The sequence below is a fragment of the Cygnus olor genome, chromosome 20 (genome assembly GCF_009769625.2).
Source record: "Cygnus olor isolate bCygOlo1 chromosome 20, bCygOlo1.pri.v2, whole genome shotgun sequence".
NCBI lineage: Eukaryota > Metazoa > Chordata > Aves > Anseriformes > Anatidae > Cygnus > Cygnus olor.
The window spans coordinates 9,608,336-9,634,696 of NC_049188.1; the positions used below are offsets into that span (position 1 = coordinate 9,608,336).

Here is a 26,361-nt window from a genome sequence, read left to right on the forward strand (position 1 = left end):
GAAAGGTTTAACGGCCTCAAACCAGGTACGTGGATTTACATCTACAGCGCCTGGAGCCCCTTGCCTGGGGTTCCCAGTCAGGTCTCCGCTTCCAGCTTTTGACTGGCAAAACTCAAAGGTCTCAAGATTTTGTGTTTGGGGTGGGGAGCATTGTTTGACTGATCCCAGTGCAAGTAGTCTCCATGAACCATTGCTGTTATTTCAGCTCTCGGATTTGTGTGTTTGTTTCGTGGGTTGCCTTCAAGTTGTGGCAAACAGGAGGGCTCCCGGCATGGGACAGGTTAGGGAGGTGTTACTCTGCTGTCTGAGAACCAAATGTGTTTGTTCAATTCCTTCAGTGAGTAGCTTTATTCTGTTTTCTCAGACCTTCTGAGTGGATGTACATTTCTCTTTCCTCAAGCTACTTCACCAGCATGTTGTATACCTCGGTGCGTTGGCTTGTCTGGAAGGAATTGATGTCCTATAAATCACCCAGGGTTCTCTTTGATGGTGGACTTTGGCCAAGAAACATGACTTGGAGAAGAGCACTTGCAGTGATCCTTGTAGGACTACTAGCGTGCTTTTCATGTGATTAAATTAAATCCTGTCTTGACTGTTCGGTTGAACTTCTCATTGTAGCACTTCAGCAACTCCAGTTGTGCCAAGGCACGTACATTTTGGAGAAAGGTAGCTGGGGCTGATTACTGAAGTTGTCAAAGCGCTGGAGCTTTGCACAACAACTTTGCAGCTGCCTACAAAACGCTTTGTCACCTGCTCTGCATGCCATACCTTGGAGCCTTCACATAATGCTGTCCTTGCTGCAGATGCACTCTCCGTGCAATAACCAAACTGACCTTTCTAGTTTTGGGTTCTGTCTCTCTGGTGTTGTTGTCAGAAGAACTTAGCTGTCCGTACTGGCATGTGGAGACGATATTTAAAACGTGCTGTTTGTTGTCACTCTGTCACTGTCTCTGCTGTTACAGCTTGCTGTTTGATATCCCTGAGAAAATAGGAGTAAATTGGGTGACTTCAGAGGAAGGTAAATGACGTCCTTCCATCAGGGCAAGAGCAGCTCCAGTGTGATTGGAGTGGGTTTCTTGGTATTGCTTCACTGTTATGTCATGACTTCTTCTGTGCTAGGTAGAGCTAAAGGAGCAGAGCATTATCCACTGTGTTCTCCGTACCGCGCAGCTTGTTAGTACAGAACTTGCCAACACAGACCCTGCACCTCCCTCCCATTAGAGGTAGAAATGAGGAATTCCTGTCCTATGTTTAGCCCTAACACAAGTTTTCAATACACATCTGATTGTAAGTATTGGAGAAGGGGGCTATGTGGTTAGCCTTGCATGGTGGGAGATCTTGTGCCTGCTGAGGTTCAGTTAGCCAGCCATGAAACAATAGATAGTTGATTAATCATTGGCATTTTATATGTGTACAATGCACGTACCACTAGCTGAGAGTGCGCTATTTGGTGCTGGTGCTAAGGGGGAGAAGCAGGTCTTGCACCTCCAATGAAATGCATCTTCAGAATTGTCTTGATGGTAAGTAATTGAATCACTCGAGTAACTGGAAACAAGTGGTGAGGACAGGTGTCACCTTACGGAAAATTAACTATTGTTTAAGTCCTTCATTTATTTTCAGTATAAAGCTTTTGAATCAGTTATTTGTATGTCTTGTTTGAACCAAACACTGCAATTTGTAGAGGGAAGAATGAGATGTTAGGATTCCCGCGCTGGGACTTGGGCTATTCTGGGTGACTTCTCTGTGGAAAGGGAAAAGCGTGCAAAGACTAAAAAGAACTGACAAAAGGGGAAGGGGAAATATGCAGAAAGATGTTTGAAAATAAGCATATCCCTCAGTTACTTGAAGTACAACACCTAGCAACTATTTGGCCCCAAACGGTTGTTTGGTCACTTCTGTAGCACGATATTAACTCTGACCAGCCAGTGTCTGCCTCTGCATCCTGGTCTTCATGTGCACACTTTACTTGTATACCTGTTGTTTAATTTTTTTTTTTTCACACAGGGTTTTTGTTAAAGAATTTTGAAGGTCTTTTTGTTGTTGAAATCTAACTTATTAGGACAACAGTGTTCTTTTTTGTTTTTTACCTTTAAAAATGAAGTTTTTCTCTAAATGTGCTGCAGTCTGAAACTTGCTAAAGGTGCCGTTGCGCTGCTTCTCATGGTACAGAAAATGCACATTTAACTTGATTTCCTTTTTAGAGTCAGATGTATTTTGGCAGAGTACAAGAAGGAAAACGCATCGTGCCTAAAACATGATTGAAGCTATTGACAAAAACTTTACTTAATTTATATGGATCAGATGCAACTTCGCAGGCTAGCAGCAAGTAGTGTGGGAGAGGCGTTGCTGTTGACAGTCTCTAAACAAAACTCCTTCCCTCTGCTGCCTGTGTAGAGACTTTATTTTATCTGAAGCTCATTGTATTCCCTTTTTTCCTTATGGTTTCTATAATAAGAAAATTACTGGCCAAATGTTAATTGCATATCTGACTGTTGTGGGTGTTCTCATGTTTGACACGTACGGCCTGTTGCACGTTTCGTTTCTTGGCCTTTTGAGGATTTCTGTGAGAAGAAGGGAAGAAATTTCCTTTACCTAGAGATAAACTAAACTGCGTACGGAAAATTGACAGCACTGGTAATGCTTTTGTCCCTAAATCTCAGGAATGTTTTAGGCAGTGAAACAGGTTTCCCTTTGATGATATAAAGGTGCGTGCTCTAGGGTCTTGTTTAACAATATTTCATTGCAATCCTAGGTATCTATAGCATGAGTGGCCTTAGTGAGTTTGTTGAAGTGCACATTTTTTTTTTTTCAAAAGTAAATTTTAAGATGAAAAAGATATATACTATATAAATATATAGAGATATTTAGAAACTTGGTTTGTGGTGCACAAGTTCAGTGTTGGATCACTAAATAATTGTCACAGGTACCATATGTGTAACTTTTTTCTTTTATGTATATTCCTTTATGGGAAGCAATGTTGCCATGGTAACTAGAACTTTACAATTTCTTTACTACTTAATGATGTGAATGAACTCTACATTTTATTGAATATTACCAGGTTCAGTACTATTTTTATACTTTATTGAACTACAGGGGATTTTAATTTAATAGCATTCTAAAAAAGATGTTGCTTGAACTGTATAACTGTATAAATCGAACTACTTATACAAAAACACCTCTAAACCAGAATCTTTACCTGTAGTGCCACAGTTGTTTATATGAAAATATCTTGATCATTACTAGATTTGGAAGACCACCCTACTTGTGTCAAGACTAACGTTTCGTATCCTACTTCTCACAGACTGCAGTGCCCGACATTATTTGTAACCATCAAACCATACTATGTTTGTAACCAGCATTGTGATATTCTGTAATTGTATTGCTGAAATGAAATATTGACCCAATAAATATAGTGTTCCTGCATTTTGAAGTATCTGAATTGAATTTGGTTCAGACTTTGCTTTTGATAAATACCTGTCCCTTTCTTTATCACAACCTGTGTAAAAGTGGGTATCGAGCTGTTGCTGTACCTGTCTTTGAACAAGGGAGCACAGGGTTAGGAGGTGACTTGGTCTGAGTGCAGCTTTGGGGATGCTGTGGCTGGCTTGCAGAGGGCTCAGCCAGCAGCGGGTCTGAGCTTTCTGTTTCCTTTGAGCTGTTTTGCCACTGGCACCTTTATTCTGTTGCTTCAGCCCCAGCGTGCAGCTGAGCCGGCTGCTTTGGGGTGGGAGGAAACCACAGACCTTGCTGGGATCAGGTCCTCTCGCTGTCACCTTGCACTTCTCCTCTCCCTGTTGTGTGTGGGATGCGAGTTGGTTGCAGTCCAGTAACGGCAGGGAGAGCAGGTCACTGAGTGGGCAATTCTGTTCTACTCTGTTTGAAAAACAGTCTAAACATTGCTTGGATAACTTCTGATACCATCACTGCCTTTATTACTAGAAGGTGCCATAGAAGGCTGATTTAATTTGCCTGGAGCAAGATGATAGATGATTGGTATTTTATGGAAAATTTAAGTTGGGGTGCTTTCATCATAGCTGGCCCATTTGACTTTGTGTTTTGATATTCTTTACTGCATATTTGGTTGTAAGCGTGGTTGCCTTTGCACCCGGATCTTCAAATACCGTAGCAGTTCTATTAGAAAAGAGAAGCACTGAATGAAACTATTTATATGGGCTGTAAGTTTTGGTAGCTTTAGCTTTTCTATCGTTTTTAAACTGAAATCTTCAGACAGTACACTCCCCAAATAGATTAAAAAGCTGCATTTATAGTTCAGTAATTCAGACCACGCTGTGTCAGCATGGTAATATCGGTGTGTGACAGCACCTTCAGCTCTTGGTAGAAACAAGAGGGAGAAAGTTCTCCCCTTTCCATCTGAGGGGAGGTCGTGCTCAGCTGTGTTGTGAGCCTGCCACCAGGTTTAATCTGAAATGTCTTCAGACACAGGGAAAAGGCAGGCCTGGCTGCTTCCCTGGGCTGTTTCCAGGCCTGTGCTCACAAACAAGAATGTTTGCACATGGGGAGGTGCTGCTGTTCGTTCTGGTTTGGTTTTTTCCCCTCTCACCTTGTCTCGTTGATTACTCAGTTGACCATTTATGCAGACTTACCTGCAAAATCCCCTAAAAGCTTGTTGCTGATGGACAGCTGTGCAACTCCTTATGCTCTCTGGCTACATAAAGGCTCCTGGACAGTGGCTGTGGCCTGACGAGGCCTCCTGAGGAGGCGCAGGCCCATGGCCCTGCTCTGTGCCCATGTCTCTGGCGCTTGGGAGTACCCTGCAGGCCCGGCCTCGTGCTCTGAGGACCTGTGCAGCAGGTCTGTGACAAGCATTCAGGCGGGGGCCTTGTTCCTGCTCCTCACAGGGGTGTCTGTGTCCCTGCTTTGCTGGAATGAGGCCCTCTGGGAGCCTTTTCCAAGAGACAGCAAGTGGCACTACGGAGCTGTTTCTGGTCCTTGTTCGTGCTTCTGGAAGTTTTTACCCTGGATTTGCTACATGTGCCAGCCGCTTTGTGTTCATTCGGCCACTCGCCCATAACACTCAGACCTTGGCACAGGTATGAAGGATTTGTGGGTGGGGAGGGTGGTGCCGCGGGTGTCACCGTGAGCTGTGGCAGTGGCTGTGCCTGTGGGGCACCTCTGAAGCAGGAGCCCCCGGCAGCTGTCCAGAATGGGGCCTGCCGGCTGGTTTCTTCCCCCCTTAAGGCTTACCTCATTCTAAATGAGGATGATTCCTGAGGCTGAGGCTGAAGTCAGGGCTGTGGCCCTGCCCTTTGTGGTTGTATAGCCCGGTATGTCCTATTTGTGCCAATTAAATGGGTGAAAGATGCAAGCCACCGGGCACCCACGCAACTTTCTCAATTCTTTCCCTTTTCCTCAGGGAAACGTTGATATTTTGGGCGTGTTGAAGCCAAGCTACCAAGCACAAACCAACAACTGGAGGCTTGGTAAAAAGCCTAAAAGCTCAAGATGGTGTGAAGGAAGGACCACCACCTGCAAAATAAAACTGTTCCTAGCAAGGTAAGGGTACAGTGCTGTTGGAAGCTGAGGTGTGAGGCCTTCCCGCTGATTTTTGGGGAGTTAAAGAGTCAAACTGGAAAAAAGCTGCTGTCCAGTGATGACTTTCTTCCCTGGTTAGTCTGAGCAAAGCCCCGACAACTGACATCAGCAAGTTAGTGCTGTGACAGCAAGTAGAGCGCAGCTTCTCAGGCTGATGAAATTTAACCACAGTTCCCTTAAACATGGCTTGAGGTGAGCTGCTGGGGGGGAGGTGGTGGTGTTTTGTTGTGGTGGTGGTGGGTTGTTGTTGTTGTTCTTTTAAGTATTAAAAGAAACATTGCCTTGGGCTGTTTGAGGTGCTGGGTGTTCTTCCTGGCTGGCTGCAGTTCTGGAGCATCAGGGTCGGGGATGTCACCTGCTGCGGCAGCACCAGTTCTGCTTATTCCTTACAAAAGTTAAATTTTTAAATTGGTTGCTGCTTTCTGTGGCACAAAGTATGAGCTTTACTGCCCTGAGCTTAGCTGTCAACGTGGGGCCTCTGCATCTCTTCAGGTTTATGGTTTTAGTGGGGGGGAATTTTTTGCCTTGTTATTTTCTTTGCTGGTTCTGTGTCACACATTGACACTTCACAAAATGCATGAAAATCTTGCTTTTCTTAAGAGCCAAACCCAAGGTTGTGCAAGACTTCCATGAATTCCCGGATGCTGCATTTAAACGGAAAAGAGCAACCGGCCCAAGTTAGGACAGGCGCGTGGAGCGCTGCGAGTCTTGCAGTTGTGCAAGATGGCTTTGGTAGCACTGCTGCCTGCCAGCCTTCAGCATTGCACAGCTGGAGAAAGCAATCCCAGTGACACTGTATTAGAGGCACTGATGTGTTCTGTAGTTTGTGCCAAAGGTTTTCACATAATACATTAAGTGCAGGAATGCTTCTTCTTGCCTTCCTTTGCCCATGTCATCTGGCAGGGGACTCAGTGGGGTGGTTGCTGGCACAGCTCAGTTTTCCTTGAGAGCTCTCCTGTCACTTCTAGGTTCCCTCAAGTCCTACTGGGAAAATTGTGGAATAAACCATACTTGAGCAGGCTTTAATCTTGCTCAGCTTTGTCTTAAGCAAGGGTGACATTTTGAGGGCATACAGTGTTTTTCTGATGCAGCCACATGTGTTATTGGCTTATGCAGTGTGTGCTATGGGGGAAGCTTATAACCTTTAGCTGAAAGAAATATTGAAAATCAAGCCTAGTGAATCCTAAGACGCAAGCCAGCCAGGTTTGTTACTGTTTTCTCTTCAATTATTCCTGTCCTGAAGTGTTAGCTCCCTAATGAGTCTCTTCCTGCAGCAGCAGTCCAACAGGGCTACAGCCACCTCGGGCTGGATCAGTGGATAGCTGCTGCAGCGTCTGCCAGGCCCGCTGATGTTTGTGCTGGCTCCTGGCCTTTATGTGCCTGGGGTAGTTCAAAATAGCACGTGTGTGTATGTGGAAGTTAGGAAACTTCTTTTTTTTTTTTTTTTTTTTTGTACCAGAGTATGTTCCATACACCAGACTCTTCTCTTCCTCTTTCGGTCTCTCCTCCCAGGTCAGTGTGGCTGCTGGCCACATGGAGGGTTTGTGTGTGTGTTTGCATGGGAACTAATGGGGAACAGATTTTGCCTTTGTCGGATGAGGTTTCCTTCCATAGCAAGGAAAGGTGGAGCGTTCTGCCTCTTCACACATGCTGCTCTTCCATTCTTAGCTTTTGTACAAAAGAAAAGATGTATTAAAGGCAGGTCTGTTACTCACACATCCCTAATGGAGCCTTAATGCTGGTGCACAGCTGCTAGGAAACTCCAGCATAAGCATGAATAAGATCACATGATTTTTAAATAGCATCATTTTCATTTTGCTTGGGTCGAAGCTTGTTGCTATGACGCTGCAAGTAATACAGTATTGTCCAGTTTCAGGAAACCATGAGAACTTTTTATTGCATACTTTCTACACAGGGTGCTGGGTGATGATCCCAGATTAATTCCTTTCTGTTGGTCTCTGAGCTGTCCGTGAGAACCTTAAAAGCAAAGAACACGAAGTGAGTGGGAGGGCTGAGTCCCCTGAGGAGCTGCTGCCCCTCTGCATCCCCACCAGGCAGATGGGAGCACCGGTCTGCTCCGGACAGATCCTCACCCAGGCTCTCACGCAACCAGCAACCCCAAAACCTTGACACCTTCCTAACATTTCAGTTGCAGTAACTCCCAGTATTGCACGTGCTTTGTGATTCTGGTGTGTTTCTCGCTGTAGGAACTGGGCAGGAGCTGTTTGCTCCATTTCTGCAGTGGTGCAGACAGGGGGAGGAGGATTGCCTGGAGCTGCGGAGCTGTGGGTTAGCGTGGGACTCCCGCTCACCTCCCAGACTGTGCTGTCTAGCTAGTTCTCGGCTTTTGATTTTTAATTTTACCAGTTTGGATTTTTAATTGGTAAAATTTAGCTGTTACATATGTACCAGCTATGATATGTAACAATCTGATAGCAGGTTGGACTCTTTTAGAGGTAAATAGAGAGTCTTGGGAGAAAGGAAGTGAAAAGCAAGATGGTTTGTGAACAGGAGCACTCCCATGGGACACGTGGCTGCATTTTAGCAGCTTGAAAACTGGCGTGTGTGGGACAAATCCTTCTGCAGGCAGACTGTAGCACCTGCCTGTGGCAGAGCCGATCTCACCAACAATTGCCCCAATGTCCCTTTTTCCTTCCTTCTCCGAGGTTTGCATATGCCAGGGTCTGGGCTGCAGCAACCAGGCTGCCAGGAGCTCTGGTTACCAAGCGCACCTGTGACAGGTTGGTCGGCGTTTCTGCTCCACACCGCGAGCGTGCGTGGCTTTGTGGGGATGGGCCCAAAGGCAAACCACAAGCATGCTCTGAGCATCCCGACTGCTATGCAAAAACATGCTAATGAACCTCTGCTGATGTGGGCCACCAAAGGGATGTCTTCTGCTGCCTCACTGCCTTATGCTGGAGCAGCTTCCCCTGCTGCTGTTTTTCCTATTTGCATGTCTCCTCTGAGACAGCAGTTCAACCTGCCCGACTTCTCCAGCCCCACAACTGCTTGCATCTTCACCTGCTGATTGTTTTTGTGAAAACGCAAGGTGTGGGTGGCTCTGCCTGAACAGGGCAATGCTGTCCCTGGCCGTGCCCGTGGGCCCCGAGCTCCCAGCAGCAATACCTCAGCCGTCGTTCTCACCGCTGGGCTGTGCCCCGGTGGGTGCGTTTGTGGTGACAGCCTCTGCGCCCTGGTTTGTGCCCTGGTTGTTCCTGGACGCCTCTGGTACCTCCGCCAAGGTCCCAGCTGTTGTAGGGCCGCTCCTGCTTGTTTCCCTCAACTTTCTTCCTGGAACTGAATCTGTGCTTTCTGAATGACAGCATAACAGCTTAAAAAGAACAAAAAACGCTTTTAAGGATATTTACATGACCAGACACCGCACACTGACTCATGCTTGGGCAACAACTCTTGCTTCACCGCAGCCCTGTGGGGCGGCAGTGGGTGAGAAATGCCCGTGCCGCCCCACAAACCATCGCCCCGTGGTTGCACCATGAGCTCTGCTGGACGTGGGATCCTCGCTGACCTCCACAGAGCCACATGGGCTGGGAACCTCAGCATCTGGGCACCCAAACCCTGTGTTTTAAAGCGAGAATCCCTCTTGGCATGCTGTCCAGAGGACCAGCTTTTCCCAGGCCCTTTGGGAGGCGGTGGGCGGCTGGCGGTGCCGTTTGGTGGCCGTGTTTCGGACCAAGGCCCAGGTGTGTGGTGGGATGTGGGTGCTGAGCCCTGGTGCTGCAGGAGGTGCCTGTGTGGGGATGGGTGTGCGCTGCCACTGGATGTCACTGTCGCCTTGTGGTGCTTGGAGCACTGGGATGTCTGGGGGCGGCGGTCCCTGCAACAGCATGGCACTGCGGTGGGAGAGTGACAGCATCTCCATCCTCCTGGGTGGGAGATGCCAGGGGAAAAAGGTTGGGTTTGTGTTGCTAGGGTCATGCTGATCATCTTTTTTTTTTTTTTTTTTTCCTGATCTTCTAGGGCGTCAGATAGTCTATGGGAGTGAAGAAATAAGTTGGACTGAGGCATGGGGCTAATTCCTCCAGTGAAAGAGCTTTTGGCAGCGTATGAGAGCCAGTGGATCACTCAGGGACGCGTGGCTCTGTTCTGCTCTGTGCAAAGAAGTGGGACTGGTCTGATGCTTTCAGTAAGTCTATAAACTGAGTTGGGACCAGTGTTCAAATTCAAATGTCGTGGCTCTTAAGTTTTCTTTGTTTTTTTTTTTTTTAAAAAAAAGGCCTAAAAGCTCTCACGTGAGGAAAGGGGATATAGATCTCCACCTTTAAGAAGACTGGTGAGTAAGGCTAATGGATGGCTGCTCTGCCAGCCTCTCTCTAATAAAACTCTCAAAATTATCAAATTACCACACTGCCAACCTCAATCACTTACTAATTGCATATTGATTCTGTATTTTTATGCCCACTCATCTAAACAACGAGGCGTTTCCAAACGGTCTATTTCTGTCCCCCCCTGGACCCACAGCCTGCTGTTTGTGCTGGAGCAGGGAGCCGCTGCTGTTCCCTCCCCACAAAGGGCAGAGATGTTGCTTTTCTCCCACTCGTCTTGCATAACAAAAGGCATTTGTCAGCCGTTACATAACGGCCGGGTTTGTTGCTGCTTTTTGGAGGAGGCCTCATCCGGAGCAGCAGTGTCAGGGCCTGGGGTGCTCGCGCCCTGCTCCTGTGCAGCTAAAGCTTGGCACCGCCACTTGCTTTTCTCTTCTCCAAGGAGATGCTGGTGTCCATTTTTAATTTTTTTTTTTTAACAAAGCAATGGGATGGGAAGGGGTTTTGGTTGGTTGGTTTTTGGGGTGCTTGCTGTTTGCTGCCTCCTGCTCGGGGTGGCTGTGTAGGCCGAGGCCAGGCCCTTTGGCAGCATGGCTGCTGCTGAGCAGAGGCCGTGTCCTGGGCCCGGCCGAGCCTCCGAGGGGCTGGGAGACGGGCTCGGGTTGTTCTCCGAGGCTGTGGTGAGCTGAAGGCAGCACCAACACCCATCACCACCCACCTGCCCTCATTTGCACTCGCTTTTTTCATATCCCAGTTAATCTCGGGTGTCTCCCACTAGCAATGTGATATTTTCTTTTTCCTTTACATTAATTTCCTCATTGTTGGAGTGCCTTTTTTGAGTCCTAAAAACAAGTAGATGGTTTTATTTTGCCATAAACTAAAAGAAAAAGCTGCACGGCTGGTTGCCCCTTTGCGAAGGGAAAGGAGGCAGCTGCTCAATTGCAGCCGCCGCTTATTTACAGCCGCGACGCTGCCAGCAGTCAGACAACTGCGGCCCTTTTTAAAACGGAGCAGTGCCTGATACCTACACAGGATTGTGCCTTTTTGAACTTACTCAAAACATTTTCCCAGTTAACTCTTTTTTTTTTAAACTGGGAGTCTGTTTTTATTTTTTTTAAATAAACTTCTTTAAGTGTTTCTTCTGGACCTTTGAACTTCCTGGTGCGCTCAGCCTTTGCTCAGGAGATGTTTATGGGTGGCTGTGAGTGTGCTTATGTGGCTTAACCCCTCAGGGCTGGGGTTCTCTGGAAACCCTTGGTTGCAGCTTCCTTGGGCGAGAGGAGCTGATGCTAAGGCACAGGAATAAGCCTTAGCAAACACCGGCTTCACCTGAATGAGTTGCTTGTTTCAAAGTTTAACTCCTGTGTCACCAGATAAAACCAGGGATCAGACTTGGTCTGCAAACGTGGCTGGGAACATGGGATCAGTGAACAGCCCCAAAAATCATAAGCCGTGGTGCTGGGGCCATGAGCTCAGCTTCTCATTGCTGGCACCGGCCACTGCGACGGCTCAGTGCCCACTTCGTGGGGGGAACTGGCAATGCCCGCAGGATTCGTGCCCTTCTGGCAAGCAACTACTTGCACAGTGCAGGTTTCCCCTCTGGCATGGATCAAGCTCTTGCATGCTGCGGTCATCCCTTCAAGTGAGTGCAGCGGGGACACCTTGCGAGGCATTGACTATCCTGCTGGCTTACCTTAAACTTGTCCATTCTGTTGCTCTTGATGTACTTATACAGCTTCTGCAGCTGCCTTTCGTCCTTCTCTGAGAAGAGGGAGACGAACCTCCACATCACCCTGGGGAAAAGACACATGGATGGTGCACACGAGCATGGACTTCAGCCCTTCCTAGTGCTGGTTCTGTCTTGCGGAGGGGGACCACTGCTGTACCTTTGCATGACATTTTTTTTTTTCTGAGGCTTATAAGCTCCTGAAGAACAGCCCTTCCCTAAGCGTGGGAAGCACCAGTCTCCAGCAGACACCCAACCTGCCCAGTGCCTGGAAATGCAGGGCCAAATTGCATCTGAATTCCCCATGGGAGCCCATCTAGCCAGGAGCATCGCCGGTGCAGGACCACCAGGCCAGTAAGAGGACAAAATCTTACGTCTTCCAGTGCTTGACCTCCGAAGCTTTGCAGTGCTGCTGAAGAAACATGTTGATGCGGTCCCCGATTATGGTCAGGCTTTCCTTTGTGTACTTCACTTTTTTCTTCTTGGGGAGGTGCTGGGGCAAACGTAGCTTCCTGAGAGACTTCTTAAAGGGTCTCAGGAACTCCTTGCACTGTAAGGGAAGTGTTGGAATAGGCACTTAGCACTCAATCGGGGGCTCGAGCACTGCCTTTTGTTAATGAGCTGATTAAATAGCTGGCTGGGATCATCAGGGGAGCGTTGTCTGAGTGCATTGTGTGGGGATGGGGGAGATGGGGTGCACCCCAGCAGGTCCCTTGCCAGAAGTTCCCATCGCCCCGCAGGAGCCCGTCCTGCACCTCGCCAGGTTCACCATGCCCTGGGCACAGGCTGTGGAAGGGAATTGAGGGATTTCCACCTCTGGGAATTCCCTTCTGACATCACAGGGTGAAACATTAACTTCAGGCTACAAGACAGCTGTTCTGCAGGGAGGGGAAAGGGAACTGCTGCTCACAGGCTGCTGCTTCCTGTGGCCGTGCCTGGGATGGTGCAAACATCAGCTTGCGATGCAAGAGCCAATGCTGCGTCTGCACACACTCCCTTTTGCCCATCCTCATAGTTTTGTCTTTTTTTTTTTTGTCACTTCTGAGCTGTGACCAGGCCGTGTGTGGGTATGCCTCTGTGCACCGGGAATGCAGGATGTGGGAGTGGGTGGGCAGGATGCGTCCCCGGTGAGGGCAGAGATGTGAGACAGAGCTTTGGGGTCATGCTGCCGGTAATATCGCTGAGCCACGCCACCAAAGTGTCATGTGAAATGATAAAGCAGCAGTACGTGTTTCCAAAAACTGAGTGGTGTATGTGAAGTGTGATTTTCGGTGGGGGTGGCTGTTTAACTCAGTGCGATGTCCAGTTGACTGGAAAACAACGATGAGGTTAACATGCAGGCATGGAGGAAGGCTGCAATGAGATGATTTATCCCACTTTTTGCTCTCTCTCAGCAACCTGAGTTACCACTGTTTTTTTTTTTTTCTCTACCACTAAAGTCTATTTAGTATCTCACAATTTTGAAGGTGTCCCGATCGAGGCCGGCCACGTAGCTGACGAGCGGGGTCCCATGTTGCGCAGTGTGCGAGCTGCCTGTCCCGGGGGCTGCCTCGCCCCTGGTGCCAGCCGCATCTCCCTCAGCGGTCTGTGAATTGCCAAAGCTGCAGGTTAGTCGCCCGTTGGTGCCAATCCTGCATCCTCTCCTAAAAACATTGCTGAGGGCAAACCCTATGCTAAGGCTCAGAAGCATTTCTCTTCCTGACAAAACCATTTCAGATTGAGTTTTCAGAGGTGCTTAATGAAGCTAGGTACTCAATTATAATTAGAAGTCCATAAGAATTGGCCACCTACTCTAAATCCCTTTTGGAAACCCTACCTCTAATAAATTACAAGGTAAACAATGGTCACTTGATCCTAATAGCATCCGTCAAACAAGGGCTGGCATCCGCTTGTTAAGTGGAAATCACAGCTACAATGGGCTCAGTGTAACGCGGCGCTGCTCCACGCACAGCTTTTATGGATAGCAAAGGCACCCGGGTGGCTGCTGCACAGCCACCTGGAAAGCAAAGCAAAATCCTCAGCCACTGGGCTTGCGTGTCCCTGTTCCAGGGGGAATTATCTCTCGCATAGGGCGCAGGTTTTCCCTGCATCGATGTTTGTGTAGCTAACTCCTCCACTTGTTTTTTTGGAAAGCAATGATTATATGACCAACTTAAACACAAGCTTACGGTGCCTCTTAAAGCATGTAGGAAGAGCAGTCCTTCCATCTCGGGCACACTCTGCTCCCTGGGAAGATCCCTTCTGGTTTAGGATTGGATTTACGAAGAGGTTTTGGAGGTGATGCTGAGGCCGGGCTCTGCTCTCACTGTGCCCCTGCCCCTGCTCACCTTGGCCTGCCCAGCCGGGTTGTCCCCGGCCGCCCCCGCTCCGCTGCCCGTCTCCGCCATGGGATACAGTCCCCTCGCCTCCTGCTCGTGCCAAGTGGGAAGGGGAAGTTGCCACGGAGCCGTGTTTGAACCAAAGTGTGCTGGGGTAACTGGGGGCCTGGATACCGGTTCCAAGTTCCACCAGCCATGGGAACAGCTGGGGCGCTGCCCGGAACGGCGCTGTCACAACGGGACAGTCCTGCAGGGCACAGTCAGCTCTCCTGATCAGCTTTGCCATTGAATTGTGGTTCTAAGAAAATGGGCTGAAACCCCTGGGTTTTCCCCCAGGTGCTGTGCATGGAGCTTCTTAGAGCAGAGACCACAACTCCCACTGCAGTGTAATGGAAATCTGGGGGCATCTCCTTCACAGGTGGTGGTGGAAGCCACCCACAGTGAGATGCAGCTCTCCCGGGTAGCATCTCTTAAAGCTCTCTGTTTTAAAACAAGAACAAATTGCTCTTGCCAGGAAGAAGATTGGAAAGGCTTGGAGTTGAGGGGAATTTGTTTTGGAAACTTACTTCAAGGCAAAATGCTTTCACAAATAAGAATGTATCAGGCTGCCGTCATGCCCTGACCAGTCGGACAAGTGCAATTGTTTTGTCCCTTGGACAATTAGTGTAATTGCTGCAGCTGTGATTCAGCTGGGCTCCTGTGCCAGGTTGCTTCTGGCACCGGGAGCCATCCCGAGGGCCGTACAAGGGTCCCTCTCCCTGAGGCTCCCTGGGCACGGCATGCAGTGGCCTGGGCTCTGCTAGGGGCAGCAGGATGGGCGCTTCTGGTGGAGCACCCACCATGTCCTGCTGCATGATGGCACCGACTGAGGGGTCTTGGAGAGGGGATGGGTCCTTATTTTCAGTCCTTTACCTGTGATTGAATTCAGTAATGACAAAAATCCACTAAGACAAGCCCCGTAAGATGTTGGTGGAGTTTCTCCCTCTGTTTGCTTTCCACCACCCCCACGTCTGAAGTTTCGCTGTCAGCTCGCTGACGTGGGAGCCTTGCGCGGGCTGGTGCTGAGCAGGCCAAGGACAATCACCTCCTAGTGCTTTGCAGCTAGGTTTGCTTTGACCCTCTGAGGTATGTTATGACTTGTTTAGTCTATACTAAGATTTTAAGGTATGTTATGTGTTACTTAACACGAGGCAAGGTCACCGCATAGCAGAGCGGAGGAGTCACGATAGCGTGGATAAGCGTTACCTATGTGAGCTTCAGGGTTTTACAAGGACTGCATTGGAGGTGGTTTTGTCGGAGAGGATGTTGAAAGTGCACTTGTCTTCTCAATGCCTGTTGCCAGTGCTTCTCTTTTGCCTGCAATCACGACACCAGTCCCCGGTGTAGCAGGCAGCTCCTCTCCTTTTCACCTCCAGAGGTTTATACCAGGAAGCTGACAGCCTATGTCCTCAGCTCTCAAGTCAGGGTGCTGAAGGGCAGCATGGTCACAGCAAACAGGAGCACCAAGAGCAGTAAAGCTGCATCAGCGCAGGCTTTAACACGTGATAGCAGCTAGATTAAAGGCCATTCAGGAGCCCCGGGGACATACACCGGTTGTTAGCATAGGCATAACCCATATTTGTGCGCCCGTATCTGTGTACTTGGGAGATTACAGCCTCCACAGGCATGTGACTACAGCGTGGAGAGGCTCTCCTGATTTATCGTGAGAACACTTCACGTTTCAGAGGACGGAGAAGGCCTTCGGTTCCCCCTGTAAATCCCAGTCTTTGTTCCACCTTTCGGCATGCGCTGCACTCGGAGCGTAGCCAAAGCCATAAATCCACCAGCAGGAGGTTCAGGTGGACTTCCCTGGAAAGCCTTCATCTGAGGATCTCGCTGTATTTAGGTGTTGTCCATTAACCAGGCTCACAGCAGAGCAGTGATCTTAGCAGCCTTCTCCAGCATTACTTGGTACAGTAGCAGAGTAGGGAACTAAAAAGCCGAGTCTGCAAAATGCCCCTTTCCACTGTTGAACTGTATAATAACGCTCAAACTGTACTCTGACCTCTGAAGCTATAAACCTTCCCTGCCTCTTGAATTTCTCCGGTAGCACCGAGTCAGGCTTCAGTTCATTTTGTCCATCGTGTAAGGCCTGGTGGATGAGTCCGCTCCAGCGAGGTCAGGCACGAGGGATGCCTCTGAGCCTTCACCAGTCTGTGGTTGTCTCCTTTCCCCTGCCACCCTGCAAGACAACATTAATTTCTACTTTGAGGCCTATCGTGCTGAAGATAGCATAACCCAGACCACATCTATGTAAATCTACCGGATTATATTGCCTGCTTGAGGTCAGGAATCCTCTGAAACAATGTTCCAGTTGGATGGGTAAAAGTCAGGAGTACAAATAGATTATGCATCTCATATTTCCTCTAGTGAAGGAAAGGGAGCCCAAGTGCCAGTCAAACACACTACTGCAACAGTACACCTCGGGGAAAACTGCTCCTCTTCCCCTGACAGCTCTTCTGTGAAGAGCAATTTCTGCAATTTATTGAGTGCCTGGGTCTTCCAGGAGCTGTGCAAGCGCAAACAGTAAGCAACCTTTCTTGCAAAGCAGCTCTTCCAGTGCAAGATTGGGCATGTAGCCAAAAAGGAAACATTTGTGAAGATACCCTGCTCATGCTGCTATTTGCTGTTTTATGCAGATTTGGCATGAAAACAACATGTGATTTGATGAGTCAGGTTGCATACAATATATGCAGGTATCTGATGCAATATTTATTTAGTGGTAGGTCACAGGGAAGGAGAGTTGATAACTGCAGATAATATACAGGGACTTTACATTATGCTTAGACCAACTGCGTGTACAGGTGGTTTAGTTTAATATAAAACCCAAGCAGCATTGCCAGACCTATTGCGATGTGATACTAAAAAGGAGTTGTAATGAGGACTGTTTTCAGTAACCTGTTTCTACCAAGTGGATGGTGAACGCCTCGTTTGATAGAGTGATTAATGATACTCAGCGCGACTGCTCAGCCGGCAGGGGCGGAGGCTTTGCTAATTGGATCTGGAAATTCCTTTCCTCATGCCTAAGGATGATGCAAACTTTCACAACCAACTGGAGACCTGTCCTCCCTGCAGCTGGATGCCAATAAACACAGCTCAAGTTAATAACCCTTGTGTCAGGGGAAGAGATCCGAAAGAGAATCTGGGCCTCGTTATTGTTCGTATGTGGCATTATTAGAGGCATCGTAATATGCCATAGGAGTCCCTTTTTGTTAAGGGGTGGGAGTTGTTAGTTTAATCACTTGTCTGAGTAAATGTGTTAAAGACCCCAAGTGCTATTTGTGACCAGTGGCATGCTGAACATGAAGCTGTGGTTGTTGAACACGAAGCCACAACCACGTCTACATCCCTTTCGCCTTCTGTCTCTTCTTGCAAAATCTGACCAGATGCGTTCAAAGTATTTGCATTCTGGAAGGCACAGCTGAACCTTCCTCAGCACCCGAAGCTACTGGTGACCAACCTTGTGTGCTGGGTTCTTCACTGTCAGTAGATGCATCTTTGTGTGTTCCTACCTTGTTTTATGCTTCAGCAGGTTTCTGGCTCAGTTTCTGGCTTTAGGTTTCCAGTCCGATGTTAGGACACTTATTGGTGTTTGCTGATGTCATATAACTCTTTTTTTAAGCTGCTTGAAGTCCTCAGGAACTGAAAGAGCATTATCAGCTTCCTTCACACTGACAAACGGGACAGTTACAGGCCTTCCTTCTTACTGCACTTCAGAAGTGTTTGTTTTGTTTATGCAAATTGAAGTATGCATAGCTAATGGCATGTTAATAAACCTTTCCCTTTGCCGCTGCTTCTAAAATCAAATGTGGACCAAGGTGGGTGGCTTCATACCGAAACTGATCTAACTTCCTCTGTTAATCTGTTGGCTGATGCTGTGCAGCTTGTCCTAGGTGCTAGCTCCTTGCCCACTTTCCCCTCCTTAAGAACTTTGCCCACTGTCTTAGCAACAGAGGAGCCTGGAAAATGATGAGGTGGGCACGGCTGTGCCCAAAGGTCAGCTCTGCCCAGGAATGTGGCACGAGATTAAAAAGATGTGCAGAGAGGCATTGAAAATACGAGCCTTAAAGGTGTTCACAGTGTAGAGGCAGGGTGCAAAAAGGACTGAGGGAGAGGTGAGAGAAGTAAGCGTTGCATGGGGAAGGAGAGGGTTGAGAGGCGAAAGGCAGGCACAGCTGGGTGGGAAACCCAGGAGCTCTCAAGTTTGATATGAGAGGAAAAAAAGCTTGAAGCAGAGACAAACAGCCTGGTATGGAAATGCCCATCCAAGCAAGGTTGTCGTTGGGTGATGCTTTTTTTTCAGTCTGTTATAATGAAAATAATCTTCTGGGAAAAACCCCGTGGGTTCAGAGCTCACAGCCCTGAGCTTGGCGAGGAGCAGCACGTCTCCACGGAGCGCCCTGGTGCTGCCAGCCCTCCTCGGCACAGCGCTGGTGCCCCGCCAGATTGGCCTCTTTGCAATGCTGAGGAAGAAAATAATAACTCATGAAGTAAAAATAATACAAGATACAGAACAATAAAAAGGGATTTTCCTCTCTCTGCAATAGAGAAATAAATGGCTGACCACCAGAAGGGGTTCTTCTCTCCTGTTTTCAGTCTTGAGGCTTTTCTCTGAACGACCCAGCGGGGAAAAAAAAATTGCTGTGTTGTATCTGCCCATACAAAGAGGATGGAAAACAACAACTGGTCGGAGCAACTGGCGCTTGGAGCCAGGATCCTGCATCAGGTCTGTCCCCTCTCTGAGCCGTGGCACCTCTGGTTTCAACGCCTCTAATTATGGCAGAGGATCCCAAATCTGCGTTTTCTTCCCACCTCCTCCTTGCTCCTTTAGAAGATGTTGGTACCTGGCTCTTGTGATCTCGCTGTTTGCACAGGAGCACTGCACTGGGCGCATTTCCAGCGCAACCCGTGCCACCGGGCTGGCTGCCTGCTGGCATGCGGTGTGATGGGGCTCCTGGGCATGCAACGTGAGCTGGGGTAGCGGGGTTCAGTCTGCTGGCAGCACGCGTGTCCCATCCCTTTGCTCCAACCCGACCGATGCCCTTTCCTCGCTCGTCCTGCCTGGCGCCTCCTCTCCTGGCCCCATACCCACACCTCGCTGCCCCGTCCCGACCCCGGGTGCGAGGTGGGCGGCTGCTGCTTGGGGGATTTTTACAATTCCACTCAGCACTTACCTCAGCTCATGGATTTCCAGAGGAAGTCAGGTTTGGGTTTGAGGGTGTTTTTTTAAAATTATTTTTGGTTTTATTTTGAAAAGAAAAGAAAGGAAATTCCCCTCCAGCCTACAGAATGTAGCTTTCAAAAGAAGTGGCTTATTTTTTCTTAAAACATTGAGCACCCTGTTATGCTTAAAATAATAGAGAAATAAAGGCCAGCCCTGTTGTGTGATGGGTTTCAGTCTCTTGTATTGATGCTGTAGTGGGGTAGCTGTAGTGAAATGTAGGCTCTGCTGAGATAGGCAGAGGGAAAAAAGCAGTGTGTGCCATTTAATTTCTGCAATGTTCTGATTCCCTCCTACCAGCCTGAAAATACTAAACACGATCCTTTGTCTGGCATATGGGGATTTGGAGAATGGTTGCTAATTACTGCAGTTGTGCTGTCTAGCTTAACTGGCTTAAATAATATATTAAGTGCTTTTATGTTCTTCCACAACGTGCTGGAATGCAAAGAGGTGCATTTTATGCCGTTTATGGCAGGCACGAGATATAACACTGATCTGCAGAGAAACTTGGGTTTGATGACTTATTGCTTGTATTACTGACAGCCAGGGCTGCAGATGATCAGAGCCTGTTGTGCCAGGTGCTGTGCAGATACGGGCTGAGCATCTCTGTCTTTGGGGGCCCGAGTCTGCCTGCAGGGAAAGAGGCAACGGAGCGCTGCAGGAACGGTGGGGCCAGACCGCTGGGGAGGCCAGGCGAGGACCTGGGGACGTGGCTGGTGGAAATGCTGTGGGGTTTTGGTAGATCTGATGGCAAGGGCAAAAAGCCTGGGATCTGGAAGAGCATCACGGGAAGTTGTGATCTAACTTATTTAGGGAGCATTCCTATTATTTTAATTACAATTTAATATAAAATTAGGAACACGTTGCTAAGCATCATATTTAGAAACAGGAGCACTTCAGGATCTAGAAATGCTTATCCAGAAAAAGAAGGCAGACATCACAGCCTGCTCAAGAATCCTCTTTTTACACACACACCCTTTTTTTTTTTTTTTTTGGGTGATGGTGAGGGGAACAGTAATTCTTAGTCAACTGATTCCACCCAAATTCCAGTGTCTCTTGCTTCAAAATCTGTTTTTTTTTCTCTATCTGCTATTGTATCTAGTGCTTAAACAAAATGTGAGAAGAGAATGCTGTGAATGTCTTGTTGCTGGACCTAGTGTGATGAATAATTATGGAGCAGCTGAGCAGTGCTAGCCAGAGGCTCAAAGAATCTGGTAAGACACGTGGTTCATTTTTATTTTATTTTGGGGTGGGGTGGAGGGTGAGGGGATAAGCAACGACTGACACTTCAGGATGTTATAAACCACAAAGGGAATTAGCGATAATGATAAAAAGACTTGCACGTTCTGACCCATAATTGGGTTTAGTTTGATGTAGCTCCCTGTAAAATCACAGGACTGTTAGAATGTGCTAGTAATTAGCAGTATTTTATCCATTTGAAATTAAGCATTGTGCATGCTCTGCAGATTAATGAAAATTACGTATTTTTTTTTCTGTTTTTTCTTGCTAATAGCCTGAAAATAGGGAGGTGAAAGACTTGTGTCAAATCTTCAAGAATAATTTTGCAATTAAAAGGCTGGGGAGAAAGTGTGATCTGAAGACCTTCAGTTTCCCAGCTGTGACATAAAATTTACAGCTACCTTCATTCTGATTCTGTTTTAATATTCCTGCAGAGGAGCAAGCAAAAAGAACTCCCCAGGCTGGCTTCGGTGAAATGGAGGAGCTGATAGACAATAACAGGGTACGGGCTGGCTGAGGAGTGATTTTTGTTGGTGCTAGCAGGCTCGTGTTCGCACAACGCTTTGGATGCTATAAAGTGATATATGTCTAATGCTAAAAACTGAGAGAGGCTCTCTGGGAGATAGGAAACACTGTGCAAAGGCAGTTTCTGATTGGCTACACGGAAAAATTCAAGGTCATATATGCGCCAGCTTGCAGGGTTGCACAGCTGGTACCTCGGCACTAAAAACAGCAGAATCAACTAGAAAGCTGTTAGTGAGCTATGTGGGTAAAAATGGAAGGATACGCTGAAACTACCTAAAAGTGGAAGAAACAGCTGGGAAGTGATAAGAGAAATGAGAGGTAAAACTCTTGCCCACCAGTGGTGTCCAAGCGCTCTGTAACAACTTCAAATTGCTCCCTTCCTTGAATGCATCAATTTTCTTTTTCAAGCTGAAACAATTTGGCAACCTCCAGCTCCTCTGAGCTGGTCGTGCATTGCTGAGAGCTGCTCAAGAATCTGCTCCATGGTCCAGGCCTAATGTTTGCTCTGGTAGTTGAAAGGAGCTGCTAGGCCAAATGCGTTTATATGAGTAGCTGGGCTTCTAACCAAAGGGAGAGCGAGTGCCAAAGGCTTTTACGGATCATTAAACAATATGTTTTATATAATAAAACCAGTATAAATGCCTAACATAGCAGGCAAAACATTTGATTAATCCCCAGTGCTTTACCTTGCTTCGTGGGTGCAACCAGCCCCCAAAAGCGGCGAAGCGTAACGCCGCGGGAGCTGCTTGTCCAGCGGCCGTGTGCCGTGCCTTGTTTTTGAGAGTCCACTCTTAGCACGTCAACAGCCACCGGGTGCTCAGCTGAAATGGCAGCTAAACAATCTGGTCATCTGCATCCTGTTGTGGGTTACTGCTGCATTGAGGAGAAAGAGGTGTGATGTAGTGGTTTGAGCAGATGGCAAGCCCTGGGACCTTTGTTGTTGTGCTGTTGGCTCGATCAGGAGCTCGTTGTTGACTCTGGGTGGATGACACTAGCTTGGATAATGCCACTTTGTAAAGAAACGTAAAAGCCTTAATCACTATCATTAGCCATTTGACACCATAAAATAGAGGTCTGTTATTTTAATGTCTTTCTTATCTCTGTCTGCAGCGTCCTTAGCTCAGGCGGGGAGGTGTCACTTTTGGATCGCCATCCGTGGCAGTGTGCACACCAGCAGGACGTGTGCGCGTATGGATTTTTGTATGCAGACGTCCAGAGTTATTCTGCTGTCTGTGTTGTGAAAGCGCTGAACTGAGACATCAGTCTGCTGGCACGGCGGGGAAGGCTGACAGGTTTCTCTGTGTGGGGATCTCCTTTGCCTGTTCAGTGCTTGAATTATGTGAAACCTTAATTAGCAAATAAGATGCTTTGGCCTTCCCTGCCGAACCTGAAATGGCATTAAGGGAGGTGCAAGGAGGTGCCAGATGACATGGCAGTCCTGGCTCCATGGTTTTTGTTCTGCTCTGCTGTCCTGCTGTTTTGAGATGCGCTTTCCATTGTGTCAGCTGCTGGCAAAATGTTCCTAAAGTTGTTACACGTTTTATGTTTTGGTATTGCTTTTTCTGTATGCAACAGTCAAGCTGCTAAGACCATGTTGGAGACCCCGTGTGCAGCAGCTGTTGAGCTGAGAAGAAAGAAGCTCGCTCTTTGAAAAGGAAAGCTGCCCTGGTGGGCTGCAGTGGTAAGCCACTGCCTGCTGTGCTCTGCTGGTGCTGTCACTCTCTGGGGCAAAGCAAGCATCCTCTTCCTATAATGCTCCTTGGACTTTTCTGAAATGGGGTAAACATTACTCACTCCTTGCAAAGCCACTCCTTTGATTTGCTCTTCTGTTATTAATTACGTGTGCTTCCTTTTGTCACACCACTTTTTTTTTTCTTTGCTGCTGAAGATGGGGCTGTAGAGAAATCCGTTACCTCCATTTCAATGGCAGACGGGTTATCTGTCTACAAGAGAGTACAGAATTGCTTTTATCAAACATATTTCTTTTCCCATTGTTTCTTGATGACAGATACTACTCTTAATCTACACAGCGACAACACTTTGAGATGGGAGATCTGTGTTGCCATCAATTTTTGTTACGGTGATAAATCACAGCATATCTCACTTTCTGAATGACATGCTTCTGGATTTAGGTCTGCATTTTTTTTTCTTTGTCACGGTTTTTCTTTTTCAATGCCAGCAACAGCCTTGCCAAAGCTCATCTGTTCCTTTAGCATTCACTCCAGCAGGCTGATTAATTCTATCACACGTCTCCCCATACACAGCATAATCAAACAGGTTGATGGAAAATCAGGAAGGATGTGATATTTACAAAATTTCCTAATGCATCATGCTTATCTTCGACTTTTGTTAGTTGCGGCACCTTGTTTCCTCTGGGTTGGAGGGATGTCAGCAGAGTCTGACAGGAAAAAGAATTTCGTCCCCCTGTTTGCGGGCCTCAAGTGTGATGGTGTCACCCTGCCACACACGGGGAAGTTTGCTTACGAGAGCTTTGAGTGGAGGATGCCTTATGTTTTCTTCTGTGCCTCAAGGGCAGCTTCAGTAAAAAAAAAAAAAAAGGGGGGGGGGGGATCTTTCACCCACAAATCTTAAAGTAGTAAAGAATGCAGGTCAGGTGCCTCATTTCTTTGGCTATGTAGATAGCGCTGTTAATAGCATGAGTCAAAAATATATATCAATGGGAATACGAGCAGCAATTTCAAATGGCTTTAAACCTGTTCTGAGCTCCCTAAACAAAAGCATCCGGGGGGAACTGGCTGAGCAAAAATATTAACTAATCCTCCTCTTAAGAGGTGGCAAAATTAAGCAGAGGCAGTCCACAGCCTGGATAAGGCTCCTGCCTCACTTGTCTTTGCCTGGCGAGGATGGAGAACTGCTGCCCACACTGCTATCTCCTGCTTCCCCACCGTGTTTATATGGTAATCTATATGGTTTATGTGGTACTGACTCAGCAAGAAAGAAGGTACTGGGTGTCAGGGTGAGCTTCAGCCAAGCTGCGAGGGCACTGGGGAGTGGGGAGCTATAGGGCGGGAGTGAAAAGGGAAGGGCCCGCGTACCGAAAATAAAGGGGAAAAATCCAAATCATCTCACTCTGAGAGACCCCAGGCAATGCCACACTGTGAGCCCAGTGAGCGCTGTATTCATTAGCAGGTCCCATCAGGAAGGGGGGGGATTACTGGGTTTGCAGAAATCCCATTTGAGAATTTGCGGTTAAAATATAAATGCAAAACTTATTAAAAACATGGTGGGGCTCCCTGAGAAAGAAGATAATGTTAAGACCTCATTTTCCTATCTGTTGCTGCTAGTTACAGTGATGTTATTAAAACTGAATTCTATAGGTATTAAATCTATTTTCTTCTGTGTGTGTGTGCATTTTGTTTTATTCAGCTTTGGCCATAAAAGCCATGGCACTGTTCTGCTACAAAATTCATGCTGGCTGTGGTGCTGGTGTGCTGCCTTGTATGGTAAGTGTGACATAGGAGGGCCCTGGTAGGAATCTGTTCCTTTTTATGTCTGTTTCTAGTTCATACGAATCTGTAGTGAATGTCACCCTCTGACTACTATTCAAAACCACTTACTTCCAGAAAAATGTGGGATGTGATAAAAGTTGTAGTTTGCATGTAGAGTTCTGCGTTTCTTTGAGGAAGCCTCTTGTGTTTTCCCCTCTCCCTGTGATGACATCAGAATTAGATTGGCAGAGATGATTTGAGGTATTTCTGTCACTCATCAGTTAATTATAATTAAAAAGATATTAAACTGTTCAGCTATCAACACCGCAGGCCTATGGTAAATGAATACTCTCGTTGCACCTTGATATCTCTCCCACCTTCTGCTCTTTCCAAATATTTGAGATGTGCTCTGCTGCACTGCGTTCCCACTGTCTGTGAAGCACAAGGGGCAGAAGTTGTCTCATGTTTGTACAGTGCCTAGTACAGTGTCTCAAACCTTCACTCGTGGCAATAAATGCAAATTACAGATGATAATCTGGCCGAGCAGTTCTTTACCAAGTTGCCTTCTGACTGAGGGATGAAGATAGTTGCTAGCTGTGTCTGTGTTGGAGATCTGGGATCTCCATTTCAAAAGCACGTAAATGTCTGGAAAGAATAAAGCTGTTTGATCTAGGCCTTTGACATGAGTTTTCCTCTCATTCCATCAATTTCTCATCCCCTCATGCTATTTAGTACTTTTTGTCTGCTGGGCCATCACTTTCTATAAAACACTTCTGGCAGTTCTAGCTTTAATTTTAGCTCTGCCTTTTTTTTTTTTTTTTTTTTTTTTTTTTCCCATTTGTGTGCTGAAAATTCCTGCTTCCTTCTATCTGGTATTAAGTACAAATACTGAAGAATAGTGTAATTTTTTTAAATATTATTTTTATTTTTAAGAGCATCTTCAACATAAAGATTGCAATTATCCTGGAGAGTGCAGGATTTCCATAGAAGAGGATGATACCTATTTTGAGGTAGTTTACAAAGATCAAAACATATATGACATCTCCGGAGGGAGACAAATGTTGGGGAAAGAGGCAGAGATTTGGAGGCGAGTAATACAGCAGGGCCCAGAAGCTGCATTTTTAGTTCCTTTTTTTTTTTTTTTTTTTTTTCAGTGAACTTTAAATCCGGAAATCCTAGGGACTACACCACTCTTCTCAGAATTGTTTTTGATTCACCGCAGCAGTTCCACAATTACTTGGCTCGTGTCTTTTGAGTTCAGGTCTTATGAATGCAACTCAAAACACCTCTTTAGCAGATGCCCGCTTCAGCCTTAGCCTGCAGCTCAAGTCCGTGACTGTTTTTCCCTTCCTGGTAGCCTCGGGGACTGCCAGCCACCCTCCCGGGGACTGCCAGCTGCTCTGCCAGGAAGGCAGTGATGCTGTGCACCTCCTGCAGCCTCTGCGCAGCAGCAAATGTCTGCTTTTCCACAGATACTTGATGATGATGCAAAGACACTTAAAGATATTTGCTAAACACTTATGAATCTATTTGTGATTAGCGAATAATTAAATAAATCACAGCAATCATAAAGACACATGGCCAGTTAGTTAGATTTGCATATATAGCACTTTTCAAACAGAGCAGAGGAGCTCAATTCATCTAATAGAAGTCTAAATTCACTGTATCTTAATTTGATTTACCTTTGACATAACGTTTAAATAGTAGCAACATCTATAATCTTGTGCTCCTCAATAAGGCTTCATTAAAAACTCACTGCCAGATCTAATCCACGGTCAGCACACAAAGTCTTATCTCTAGGTTCCTGCTTCAATGCCTTTGAGAACATGCTTAATTTAATCTGAACAAAGACACTGCCATCATAAGCCTCCAGTCTGATTTTCCAATCTAGAATATCTTTGTTATTAAATTTGGTGCAAGCCATGGTGCATACAATGGATACAGCAAATTGTTTTAAAGCACTCTTCAAGGAAAATTCTACTGCTTGTTAGACATCTTTTATATCTGT

The 26,361-nt window shown here is 47.0% G+C and overlaps 1 protein-coding gene and 1 long non-coding RNA gene across 3 annotated transcripts; one reads left to right on the plus strand and one right to left on the minus strand.

The window, feature by feature from the left end:
* Nucleotides 1–7,426: 7,426 nt before the first annotated feature.
* C20H17orf64 (chromosome 20 C17orf64 homolog) lies at nucleotides 7,427–14,023 on the minus strand. The gene is made up of 6 exons (XM_040532848.1): nucleotides 13,890–14,023; nucleotides 13,019–13,147; nucleotides 11,937–12,112; nucleotides 11,530–11,629; nucleotides 8,680–8,884; nucleotides 7,427–7,530 (listed from the first exon to the last, which is right to left on the minus strand). The coding sequence occupies exons 1-5, from the start codon at nucleotides 13,947–13,949 to the stop codon at nucleotides 8,681–8,683; spliced, it is 669 nt and encodes a 222-aa protein (XP_040388782.1). The 5' UTR covers nucleotides 13,950–14,023; the 3' UTR covers nucleotides 7,427–7,530; nucleotide 8,680.
* On the plus strand, nucleotides 12,119–25,140 carry LOC121057976. Of its 2 annotated transcripts, XR_005814044.1 has the most exons (5): nucleotides 12,119–12,629; nucleotides 13,002–13,169; nucleotides 20,243–20,354; nucleotides 20,814–20,881; nucleotides 22,015–25,140. It is a non-coding gene; the product is annotated as an uncharacterized LOC121057976 (long non-coding RNA). The 2 variants fall into 2 exon arrangements; XR_005814043.1 differs by lacking the exons at nucleotides 12,119–12,629; nucleotides 13,002–13,169 and adding an exon at nucleotides 14,059–18,645.
* Nucleotides 25,141–26,361: the final 1,221 nt, after the last annotated feature.

Bases quoted from the DNA above. Each gene is read 5' to 3' on its own strand.
- C20H17orf64 (XM_040532848.1), bottom strand. From the start codon at position 13,949: ATGGCGGAGACGGGCAGCGGAGCGGGGGCGGCCGGGGACAACCCGGCT. The intron at 12,113-13,018 runs GTGAGATACTAA...CTTCCCTTACAG, and splicing joins ATCGGGACACCTTCAAAATT to TGCAAGGAGTTCCTGAGACC. The intron at 8,885-11,529 runs GTAAGCCAGCAG...GTTCTTTTTAAG, and splicing joins ACAGAATGGACAAGTTTAAG to CTGTTATGCTGTCATTCAGA.